This window comes from Dysidea avara, chromosome 7 (assembly GCF_963678975.1).
Source record: "Dysidea avara chromosome 7, odDysAvar1.4, whole genome shotgun sequence".
Taxonomy (NCBI): domain Eukaryota; kingdom Metazoa; phylum Porifera; class Demospongiae; order Dictyoceratida; family Dysideidae; genus Dysidea; species Dysidea avara.
In genome coordinates, this window is record NC_089278.1 from 25,622,012 (window position 1) to 25,635,109 (window position 13,098).

General features: G+C 37.5%; 1 protein-coding gene across 2 annotated transcripts; it reads left to right on the top strand.

Moving 5' to 3' along the window:
• The first annotated feature begins 8,231 nt into the window (after positions 1 to 8,231).
• Positions 8,232 to 12,774, top strand: LOC136260956 (carbohydrate sulfotransferase 11-like). Of its 2 annotated transcripts, XM_066054879.1 has the most exons (4): positions 8,232 to 8,447; positions 9,518 to 9,659; positions 11,111 to 11,604; positions 11,850 to 12,774. In XM_066054879.1, the coding sequence occupies exons 1-4, from the start codon at positions 8,439 to 8,441 to the stop codon at positions 12,705 to 12,707; spliced, it is 1,503 nt and encodes a 500-aa protein (XP_065910951.1). In that variant the 5' UTR covers positions 8,232 to 8,438; the 3' UTR covers positions 12,708 to 12,774. The 2 variants fall into 2 exon arrangements, with proteins under 2 accessions (XP_065910951.1, XP_065910953.1); XM_066054881.1 differs by lacking the exons at positions 8,232 to 8,447; positions 9,518 to 9,659 and adding an exon at positions 10,427 to 10,525.
• The last annotated feature ends 324 nt before the right edge of the window (positions 12,775 to 13,098 follow it).

The window sequence follows — 13,098 nt, forward strand, 5'->3', positions numbered from 1 at the left end:
ATCCCTTGACCAAGTTAAAAGAGCAGTGATGTCATCTTGAAGAGCCTTATGATCAAAGAGTGTTCTAACATGGATAAAGCACTTGGTATCGTCAGCAAATTTGAGTAGTTGGCTTTGTATGTGCATGGTGCATGTCCAATAATTGTTTTAAATGATTTACAGAGGTAGCACTAACAACTTCCACATGAAGACTATTCCAAGAGTTAATCACATGTTGGCTAAATGCATGTTGACAAATGTCCCTGGTAAGTGTTTTCTTGCTTTTTGTACATGTTCTCTGTGTAGCTAATTTTGTATGCTGTATTATATATATATATAGTAACTTATGTGTATATGTATGTGGGTAATATTTTGTGGATAGAGGGAAGAGCATTTCAAAGTTTAGGGAGGCAATTGAAATAGAAATTATGAATTTTATTATTTGATGAATAATTGTGAAACAACTTGTGAGCTGTAGCTGATCTTGTCCTACTATTAAAAAAAGTTACATAATTCAGAATGTTAAAGTGATCATTTAGCTGTTAGAGATTTCACAAAAAAGTAGATCATAATAATCAAGAGTATACATCAGCGGAAGTAGCTTTAGTTTAAGTAGCCATAGTCTGCAATCTGATGTGTAATCATTCAGGAATCAGGATATACTTGGTGACACGCCTCTGTACCCTCTCAAGTGTTGTAATGTCTTTTATTAGGTACGGGTTCCACAATTGTGAACAATAAGTCATTAGAAAATGGACAAGTGCCAAATAGAGTGATCTTCTATTTACACCATAACTGGTTGACTGCTATTTAACTGCTTGGCTGCTGACTAGATGGTTGGCTGCTATGGCTGCGACTAGTTGGTTGGCTTGTTGGCTGATGACTAGCTGGTTGGCTGTTGACTATAACTAGTTGGCTGTTATCGGCTGCTATATATCTAACTGGTTGGCTGCTGACTAGCTGGTTGGCTTTTGACTAGCTATAGCTGATTAACTGATGACTAGCTGGTTGGCTGTTGACTAACTGGTTGCTTGCTGACTAGCTGGTTGGCTGATACTGACTTGGCTCGCTACTTTTTGAAGTTTAAGCTGTAGTAGCTATTCAGCAGCAAAGCTAGTGATGATACATATGTGGGTGACCATAGTGCAGTAAGGTTAGAGCAATAGTAATATGAGGCAGTATTACAAGTACCAAACAAATAATGATAGGAACATCAAGCATATTTTCATTTACTGGGACAGTTGTCAGAAATGCCTAATTATACCAACACTGTGCTTGTGGGTGGCTGGCCTATATGGTTACTATTGCTGAGTCAACATATGTATCCCAGTCTGCAGCAGCATAAACGAGATCAAAGCTTCTAATGAAAATGAGAATGAGAATCTAGAATAGAGGATAAAAATATTCCACAACTTTTTTTCCAGGGTAAAATATTTAATATAGTCCAGAATAAAGTCTTTGTGATACCTTAGTAAAGGTACACATTACTGGAGGATTCTGGTACTATGCATCATCAGCACTATATATTTATTTCTCCAGCTTATCAGCATTTACAAACCTACATAAGTATAAGGAGAAATAATCCACCACTGATTGTACTTCTGTGCATGCAGTATGAAATGCATGCTTCACAAACCCATCAGGTTTTGGATATCTAGCCATTCAACATACTTTCACCCTGACTTTGCAACACGAATGCAAAACAAGCATAGGCACATCTACATGATTGCATGAATACGTACATCAAATGAGTACACAGCTTATATTAAACATTTATCGCCAGACTTTTACTCTCATTACTTGTCCTCGGTATAAAAGCAAAATTGGAATAACATCAACTATGCACACCACCTCAGGTACATAAATACATTAACGTCACATTAGGGACCCATTGAAGGGGTGTGTCCCACAATGGCCCAATATCCAAATTTCTCTGTTATGCATTTCTCTATTTTTGTGCCAGATTGGAGCTTTTATCCCAAAATGCACAGTTGCTATACTATGCCACCTCCCTATTCCAGGAACATAACATCAGTTTGTAAGCCATCATTCATATTCTTTGCCAAATAATGTACAGCCAAGAGTAATTGAGTTTCACATGAACTGGTTTTTTTTTGGAAACCGCATTTTTCATCCCATAATATACCACTTTGACACATTAGATCAAAGGAAACCAGAAGGCTAAGCTATATTTCATCTGACTGCAGGGTAATGATGATATCATCCTGTGTTAGGGCGATATCATGGGATAGCCCTGCCTTTTTAGATGCTAAGGCAGTTACAAAGCATCAGCTCCCTTTGATTCTTTATATAAAGCTGCTTAAAGTTTTGCATTGTGGGTTTGAGTTTAGCATAGACTCTAATATGTTGGTTTGATAAGGATAGGCATTCTCTTGAAAAATAATTGAGTGTGTCAGCATTGCATAGTTCAGTTACTAGGCATCACTAAATAATCGTTTTCATGTGGGAAATGGTTTTCTACACAGCACATTTCAACCACATCACAAGATGGCTCAGACATTCTCAATCTATACTCCTAAGTACACTTTATGCATCTACAAAGTGGTTATTTGGTTAGAAATTGTATCACTTACTACAAACCAGTAAAACCTACAATCATTTCTTTTTGTGCCCATAATTTAAACCCACAATTGCTCTGTACAAACCTCTGTATAAAAGTAATGTGGTGAATACAGGTTTGTCTTCCTTCACCTGTTAGGTGGAGCATACCTGAGTGATATATTTTACTTATACCATGGCCATTCAGGATTTACCTGATTGCACCTGTGCAGTCCTCAAGCTTGGGCATATATATATATATATATATCAGGCAAATCCCTTGTGGCCATGGTATAACTATTAAATATGTTATGATGATCTAGGTGAGAAAATATATGAGAGGAAATGATGTGTTCTGATTGTTTGCAGCATATACTAGTTATAGTGATACAGGACAGTAGTTCTTTGGTATAGTGGCATACTGCAATTGTGTTTCTTAAAAACAGGAACTACATTCACTTTTTTCCATTCAGTTAGTATGCAATCTTGTTGCATTAATGCTTGAAATACATGGGTAAGTGCAGGCGCAAATTGAATGCTTAATTCTTTCAGCAAATGTGCAGGAAAATAATCTGGGCCTTGCATAGTAAGATTCTCCAACAGTAGTGATATAGATGGAAAGAGAACTTATTATGTCCGTCCTGTGATCAAACAGAACAGAAATAATTGTTAAGAGCTTCAGCCTCCTATCAGACTGGTTGCTGTAAGTATTTCCATTATATTTGATAGGAGGTACACTGCAATAATCCTTTCTTTGGCTCTTAATGAATGTCCACAGAAATATGTTAGCTATAAAATTTAATGATACTAAAGTGGGCATTGTATCAAGTTTAACAGGCTTTCTACAAGGCGCATGGCATAGGATTATAAGATAATGCTATTATTCAATGTGATTGGTTCTGGAGATGATGTGACTGAAGCTGAGAGCTACTGATTAGATATGACATGACCACATATGCTGAATATGGGGAAATTAACTAAAGCCAGCACCACTAGCTATATCAAAATGGCTAGCTAACTATTTCAGAGTTGTTTGTGTATGAGGAACTAGCTACTAAATGCAATGATTACAAATGACAATTAGCCTATTATCTGTAGTTAAAATTAATGGGTTCTTTTTTGTTTTTCATTACTAGCTAAATAGTGTGTATAGTTATAGCCATGTTAGAGTGCAGGTCACTGCATGGTATAGACCTTCTGAATTGTATGTCCCTGCAATCACTATAGCCATCTTTACCATACAATTGGGATCTAGCTAAGCTGGCCACCTCAGTAATAAGGCTACCTTGTTATAGAGACCAAGTCCAGTAAGTCCATTCTGTTAAAATTTTCATTAATATGGCCAGTGACCTGGGACCAATGTTCCCTCAATAAAGAAGCCAGCTGAGCAGGAAATTAAGGTATCACTGCAGCTCCTAAGTGCATAATTTAAATACCAAAAGCCGTACCTATATTATTCTGGCAATATACTTCATGCTTTTTCCCATGCAGCCATTATGCCTTGAAACACTTGGCATGTTGTTTCTATTTTACATGAAAAACATGCCATCACAGATTAACTTTGGCAAATTACTTCCAGTGTTGGAGGTAATGCATTGCTTATGCAATGCATTACAACCTGTTGTGGTAACTAAGTAATATAACAAATATTCTAAAGGTATACTTTACTTACAAATGTAATGTTTTACCTAAGTAATGAAGTTACGGTATTTATACAAGAAGTTACTTTCCTAGTAGTTAACATCTTGAGAATGCACTGTAGAGAGCTCAGCTACAAAAAATCACCCTGTAGAGACATCAGATAGAAACTAGACACAATGTAAGGAGTTCAGCTACAAGCAATCACCCTGTAGAGAGTTCAGCTAAAACAAATCAATCTGCAGAGAGATCAGCTACAAACAAATCACCTTATAGACAGTTCAGCTACAAACAAATTACCTTGTAGAGAGATCGGCTACAAACAAATCAACCTGCAGAGAGATCAGCTACACACAAATCAATTTGTAGAGAGATCAGCTACAAACAAATCACCCTGTAGAGAGATCAGCTAGAAACAAATCAACCTGCAGAGAGATCAGCTACAAACAAATCACCCTGTAGAGAGTTCAGCTGCAAACAAATCAACCTGTAGAGCGATCAGCTAGAAACAAATCACCCTGAAGAGAGGTCAGCTACAAAAAAAATCACCCTGTAAAGAGATCAGCTAGAAACAAATCACCCTGAAGAGAGGTCAGCTACAAAAAATCACCTTGTAGAGAGATCAACTACAAACAAAACACTTTGCAGAGAGTTCAGCTACAAACATTACAAATCAACCTTTAGAGCGATCAGCAACAAACAAATCAACTTTTAGAGAGATCAGCTAGAAACAAATCAACCTGCAGAGAGATCAGCTATAAACACATCACCTTATAGATAGTTCAGCTACAAACAAATTACCCTGTAGAGAGATCAACTACACACAAATCAACTTGTAGAGAGATCAGCTACAAACAAATCAACCTGTAGAAAGATAAGCTAGAAACTAGACACAATGTAAGGAGTTCAGCCACAAGCAAATCACCTTTTAGTGAGTTCAGCTACAAACAAATCAATCTGCAGTGAGATCACCTACAAAAAAGCATCTTGTACAGAGCTCAGTTACAAACAAATTACCCTGTAGAGAGATTTGGTAGAAGAATTCACCTTGTAGAGAGTTCAGCAACAAAGAAACCACCATGTAGAGAGTTCAACTGCAAACAAATCACCCTGTAGAAAATCATTTACAAACAAATCGCCCAGTAGAAAGATCAGCTAGAAGAAGTTACCTTGTAGAGAGTTCAGCTACAAAGAAACCATTTTGTAATGAGTTCAGCTGCAAACAAATCACCTGTACAGAATTCAGCTACAAATAAATCACCCTGTAGAGAGATCAGCTAGAAGAAGTTACGTTGTAGACAGTTCAGCTACAAACAATTCACCCTGTACAGAGATCAGTTAGAAGCAGTTTCCTTGTAGAGAGTTCAGCTGCAAACAAATCACCCTGTAGAAAATTCAGTTACAAACTAATCGCCCAGTAGAAAGATCAGCTAGAAGAAGTTAGGTTGTAGACAGTTCAGCTACAACCAATTCACCCTGTTCAGAGATCAGTTAGAAGCAGTTTCCTTGTAGAGAATTCAGCTACAAACAAATAACCCTGTAGAAAGATCAGCTAGATTAATTCACCTTGTAGAGATTTCAGCTACAAAGAAACCACCATGTAGAGAGTTCAGCTGCAAACAAGTCACCCTGTAAAAAATTCAGCTACAAACAAATCACCCAGTAGAAAGATTAGCTAGAAGAAGTTACCTTGTAGAGAGTTCAGCTACAAAGAAACCATTCTGTAAAGAGCTCAGCTGCAAACAAATCACCTGTACAGAATTCAGCTACAAACAAATCACCCTGTAGAGAGATCAGCTAGAAGAATAGTTACCAGTTACCTTGTAGATAGTTCAGCTGCAAACAATTCACCCTGTAGAGAGATCAGCAAGAAGAAGTCACCTTGTAGATAGTTCAGCTACAAACAATTCACCCTGTAGAGAGATCAGCTAGAAAAAGTCACCTTGTAGAGTGTTAAGGTACAAAGAAACCACCATGCAGAGAGTTCTGTAATAAATATCTAATCCAAAACAGCCAAGCTATAAAAAAAGAGTGCGGCCCTCAGAAAGGCTATGGTGAAAAAAGATGTGAAATCCAAGGTGGCGGCCAAGATATGGCTGTGATGGTAGGTTAATGGTAAAAATTTTAATAATGACAATTCAGGTGAATTTGGTGCCGCTTGACCTTTCACCATAGCCTTTTTGAGGGCCGCACACTTTTTACAGCTTGGCTGTTTTGGATTGCTAAAATATCTACAGGAAGAAATATACATTTTATGTGGAAATGTCTCCAAATTGCAGTATTTTTAGCATCTATTTTTTCAAATTTTCCTGGGGGGGCATGCATCCAGACCCCTCTAGTTCCAGCATGCGAATTTGCACACCTCCACCCAAGAGATTAGTACCTTCTTTTATAAATCCTAGATCCGTCCCTGAATTGGTACCTTTTTCAATAGCCATTGTAGAGGAGGAAAAATGTAGCCTAATTACTATCTAATTAGAGTTACAGGGAATTAATTGGGAATGTATCAAGACTGCACAAGTCAATGATAAAGAACCAAATTTTTTTATAAATTATAGTTATTTGCCAGTATTAACATTCATCACTTGGCCTCACCAGATATATTACTCCTATAGTCATCAATTACTTTCAGTTTCATGGATATGTCATTTTTGTACAGCCAAGCTGTTTTTGCATGGGTGTCACCATAGGCAATTCTAAGGGGGGGGATGGCCACCCCTACTGAAAAATAGCTTTTTTTAAATCTTGGGGGAGTTGCAGTATAGATTGGCATTGTTATTTTTTAAGCATTTTTCATGTTTTAAGCATACATTTTAGGCTGATTTCAAGCCATCAAATTGCTGCAGCTTCTGGGGGTTGCACCTTCACTGAGACCCCTCTGAAATTCTACTTTACTATAGTATTACAGCCATACAATAGTCATGCTGTACCCTATACTTCCCCCACCCCAACCTGTAGGTCTAGAATCGCCACTGGGTGGTACAAATCAGATATCATTCTGGATTTTCTAGGCATGTGGCACACAACTGGTTAATAAGACCATCCTATAGGGATACACACTAACAGCAATTTATGTCAAAGCAAAACGGTGGTCTTTGTTAGAAGGTGGTCTTTATAAAGAGGTGAGCACTAACCGTCCCATTCCACCCGATTCCACCATTCCATTCCACCCGATTCCACCATTCCATTCCAGTCCGGCCACCATTCCATTCCACTGAATCCAGACGCGCCTACCCTCAGGCTAGTCTAGCGTGGCCAGACCGCTTTCCCGTGTATTCGGGGGATAGGGGGTCTGGAGCAATTCTAATAGCTGTTTACTTCTGAGCCATTCCCAGACCCTGGGGACGCTAATTGAATAACATTGACCGCAAAGAAGGTCAGTAAACCAATGATGACGTGGAAATATTCGTACACTCCTGGTCCGGTTCGGCTCGTCTTGCGGTTACACGATGAGTCATGAACTTTCAAGACGCTATAAAAGAGACATCGGAGCAAATTAAGCTGATTCATTTAAAGGATAAACAGATCAAAGCCATCTCGAGTTACTTACCTGCTTACTCAGTGATGTCATTAGCAAGGTCATTAGCTAGCGTCCCCAGTGTCTCAGACATGCCAACTCTCACGAATTAGGCGTGAATCTCACTCTTTGGCTAGTAATCTCAAGCCTAACCCTCTGTTTCTCACTCTTTCAGCTTAGTTCTCACGCATTTCTCACACCTGATCTGCTTCATAATTAGCCCTGTGCTTAAATTGGACAGCCCTGTGCTTATTTATGTACTTTGAGCATGCAGCGACCTTTTTTTTTTGGTCTTCACTACCAAAAATCCTGGAGCTGCACTTGAGTCTAGTCATAGATAATATATACCTTACATTATCTAATTTATCTATGGTCTAGTCCACATTGCTAGTAGTGTTTGAGGTCTCACTCCTAAAATTGTTGAGAAGTTGGCATGTCTGGGGACGGCTTAGAAGTAAACAGCTATTGGAATTGTACCAGACCCTCCCCCACCCAATACACGGAAAAAAGCGGTCTTGCCACGTGAGACTACCCTCAGGCCTACGCGTATATGAAGAAAGTAGTGATTCCTGAGAATCAGTGACCCCGGCCCTGTTTAATAGCTAAGCTACAATCTCTGATCAATTGCTTAACCGAGGTACGCCAAGCAAGTGACTTACAGTTGGGTAACTACAGTGGCTAAACAGTTCCCGGCCGCGGACAGGCCTCTCAAAAATTTTCCTCAGTATCAACCATCGGCAAAGAAATGGGAAAGGTATGTTGCAATGCTAGTAACTACCGGTGTGCATGTTCATAGATAAGTAACTTTAATTATCTGTGCTAGAGCTATGCGGGGTGGTTACGTAGCTATAGTTACAAAAATAAGTCATCGTTCCATACACTGTTTGAAGTTCTATTGAGAAAGAGTTAATGTTGTCACATTTGATGGTTAATTGCAATTGCTCTGGAGTAGAAGCTTTACTGGCGTTAAAGTATAGGATGAGTTTGACAAAATGAAATGCTTTGGATGATATAACCTGCAGCTGGTCGATCTTTCCATTGAACTTGAATAGGCCAGGAGGAATTTAATTTCGATACATTATCTTAAAGAGAGTTTATATTCTAGCTATTATCCTTTGTAACTGGAGACTTGGCCAAGAGAGATACTGTATACTGAGCTATATCGATTGAAATCATTCAGGACCCATCTAACTGCCCTACGCTGTACTATTTTTCTTGCATTTCAGCATTTGAAATGTAGCTAACACAAAGAAATGCTTTGCAGATTTTTTGTGAACACTTTTGCAGTAAGTGTGTGAGCCGTATATACATCATATCATCTAAACCATTCTTATTTATTGTTCAAAGAAAAACCATGCTTTTATAGCTAGCTATCATTTTTCTTCTTTGTCACGTGTAAACATGTATAGGAGGTGTGGTAGTGGATCAATGCACTCACACACAACCAAGAGAGAGAGGGAGAAGCACAGTAAACACATGCACCATTAATACAGATGATTGCTGCTAACCTAAGAAGCTTTATATAGTAAGATACCCTACTACACATACATTATAGAATCCATTTTGTGCGTAACAGTATACACAGAACCCATCCCCAAGTGATGCATTTGTCATTAGATACACTAGAAATAAACAACTCCCCTTACAGTTCACATGCAAGAATGTCATGTGTAAATACCCTTCACATAGTGAAATGTACACACAGCAATTCAATCAAGTCCAATGGTGTACTATTATAATTTAAACAAAAGTTGATGACAATGAGATTGAATTTATGCTGTGTTATAAGTGCTTAATTTAATGTGTATACTCCATATCATATAGAGACACATGGATACAGTTCACATACAAGCAGCACTACTTAAACGATCATATGTTCATTTAATTATTGGATGTCTGATTGTGTGCCCATTGTCATACAAATATTGGAGGTGTCTGTCACAGAGCGAAGCAACCATACCAAGCGGTACGTAAATATTTATCATGTCACAAGAATGCTGTACCTGTGCATATCTGTGTGGCTATAGGCTTATTACTTTCTATCCTATGAACTTTCAGTGGTAGCTATATGGAGTTACAGTAGCTATACAGAGATTCACTATTTTACTGTTTAAGACTAGTCTACACTATAATGTACATATGTTTACTTTTAGACATCTGTGCATAGTGTACATTAATTTTAAACGTACAGTCTAGACTGAATTCCTGTATGTGTACAAACAATTGGCTTCTATGAGTATAATAAAGATACCAACGAACTCCTAATCATGAGTTATTCAAAAAGTTTATAGCCTTCACAAAGAAGGCAGCTATACACCTGTTGAATTATTTCATGTTCAAGGTACTAGTGAAAGTGAACTAACATTCCTACACAAACAACAGAACTCATGATCATGTCTGTATGTACATGATTAGCTATAGTGAAACTTCGCTTAGCAGCCATCTATTTAATAAGAGCAGAGGCCACCTCAAGTAGGCCTCAAGTATAGGTGTAGCAAGCACCTCATGGTTGGGAGGGGCCAGAATAAAATAAAAGCTGGGCATGTGGAGCATACTAAACTAAGGGGGTCTGGGGGCATGCCCCCTCAGGAAATTTTTGAAAACCAACACTCCGAGATTGAATTTCAGCCTAGTTTTAGCGGTAAAAACATGCTTGAAACATTCCAGCATGTATTCTTGTGTACTGAATTTACTTCTATGTCAGTCACAAACACTACAAAAATTAATTTTAGAGGCACTTGCCACAATGGTTGATCTAAAGTGTTGCTGAGGAGTCACTATGCAAGTTGATAGTTTCATAAATTCTATATGGATTGCTGATTGAATAGAAAGGTGAATTATAGAGTAATTTGGAATGTTGATGGTAAGTAGACAGTTGAGAACTTAAAGAGATCACTTGAAATAGCTAGCCAAATTATTAAGGGGAAGCCATGGCCCCCCAACCCTCCTCCCCCCTGCTTCCTACGCCTATGTCAAGATGTACTTCATAACAACATGAATTAGGCCACCTTACTATTGAGACCAAATGTTTTGGTCCCAGAGGTAACCCTGTTAATGAGGTTTCACTGTCCCATGTGAGCTACTGGGTTGTGATTCAGAAATATATTACTTATCATTATTTTACCAGATTTTGGAAAAGCAATCTTGATATCACAATGACCAAAATAAGACATTTCAAGTTTTACAGTAACTTAAATCATTAATCAGTACAGTATCTTGAATTTTATTCATCACAAACGTGACCAGTGTTGCTAAAAGGTATCTAGTACACACAGCCATTGTAACAAATTTGATTATACGTATGTGCCTACAAATTGTATAAAGGTAAATTTTATTATTTACCTTCCTTGACTTGATCTAGTTTCTACACAATAAGGTGTTCTTTAGTCACTGTTATTCTCTATTACTATATTCTAGGCAGCGTAACCATGAATCCAATGATTTTACCACCAAAGACAAATGCAAGCAAAGTAGTTATTAAAACAGGAACAATGAATTTAACACCATCACTGGCAGAGGTTGCTGACAGTGAATCATTATTAACAACAAGCTCACATGCACTGCCACATAGAACAGTGACAGATGGTGCAGCGACACAGAAAACAGACTCAGTAACTGAACTAATAATAAGTAATCAAGTCGCCACTGATAAGTTAGCTATACATACAAAATACGCTAGTGCACAAATTTCTATATCAAAAAACTTGTCTTTGTTGACTGAAACAAGGAAGCCAACAATACCACAAAGACTTAGTAAAGAAAATGAGAAGTTTAGAAGCAAGAAACATCACAAAGTAACCCATCAACACCCCATAAGTGCTTCTCCATCAGCAGCTCAGAAACTAATTCAAACTGTTGCAAGGATGTACACTTCAAGAAGTACAACACCAGAAATCTTGGAACGATTTCAGGTAAGAAGCTAAACAATATTGAATATTATAGGGATAGATTATACATATATATATATTTTTTTTAATGAAATTTATACTACTAATATGAGCATAAACAATTAAATTTAAACATATTGTCAGAATTCTGAGGTCCCAATCTAATTAAACTTGTGGGTTTCATAACACTCATTTTGTAATTTTAAGGTATTTCCTTGTTTCCTAATGTGATGTGTAGTTTCATTACTGTTTCAATTTTCTTTCCATAGCACCAGTACCATAAACGGTCACAGTTTTGTAATTACTACAATTATTCTTCAGAATTGCCACAAGATACTGTTACTCAAAATGATTTGTTTCATCATTTACTTTATGATGATTCTAAAAGAATAATCTTTTGCTATGTTCCAAAGGCAGGATGCTCAAACTGGAAGAGAATGTTTGCTGTATTGAATGGCACAGAACAGGCAAGCAATCTTAACCGTTCAAAGCCACATATTCTCAAGAATGTCAACAAGTTAGAACATCTATCCAAGGAGGAAAGAGATAAGCGCCTGAAGACCTACTTTAAGTTTGCATTTGTACGAAATCCCTTTGAGAGAATTGTGTCAGCATATCGCAACAAAATAGCTGTGCCAATTCATTACACAAACAGAGAGCACTGGCCTGATGACATACTTTATCACATCCTCAGAACATATAACCAAGAGAAATACAACAAATGGGCACAGACAAATTTCTCTTCTATATTCTATTTTCCAAGTTTTCAAAACTTTGCTCAATATTTAGTTGATGTTAACCTAGATTTATTAAATGAACACTTTCAGCCATTTTTAAATCTATGCCATCCATGTGCAGTGAATTATAACTTTATCGGAAACTTTTACCACCTTCCACAAGATGCATACTACATCTTAGATTTCCTGAGAATACCACATGACTATTATTTGAATCGTCCTGGTCATACAACTTATAATACTTCTTCTCTAGTACTAAAATATTACAATGAGCTACCTGGATCTTTGAAGTTGAAATTAATGCATAAGTTTTCTCATGAACTTATCATGTATTATCAGTTATTTCCTACTGAGCATAGAAGAGATATTGAAATTTTAAGATTGACATAATTTTTGTATATAACTAGATGTTATATTACTTTTTATAGTATTTTTACATTATGATAATAATCGTTGTACAAACAGGAAATGATATGACCAAGGGACAACACAGGGTCACAACGCTCACCCCATTGCAGTCAGTAAGTTTTCTTTGTATATAGAAAGCTTGGTATTGGCCCCCTTCAAAATGTTCTTTCACAAGATATATAGTAAGTATACAAGCCAAACAATGTACACATGAATCACTGACATTGTTATTATACGGTCACTCATGCCCAGTGCACCTGAGTAGTATTACACTATATAGCTGAGGGCACCTATGCAGCATTCGGGAGCTAAAAAATCATCCTGTCTAGCACCCCACAGAAGGCTGTGCCTTCCTCTCCGTGAAGTTGAAGTT

Coding starts and splice junctions, on each gene's coding strand:
- LOC136260956 (XM_066054879.1), top strand. Junction 9,660..11,110: donor CGAAGCAACCATACCAAGCG/GTACGTAAATAT, acceptor ACTATATTCTAG/GCAGCGTAACCATGAATCCA. Junction 11,605..11,849: donor AAATCTTGGAACGATTTCAG/GTAAGAAGCTAA, acceptor TTCTTTCCATAG/CACCAGTACCATAAACGGTC.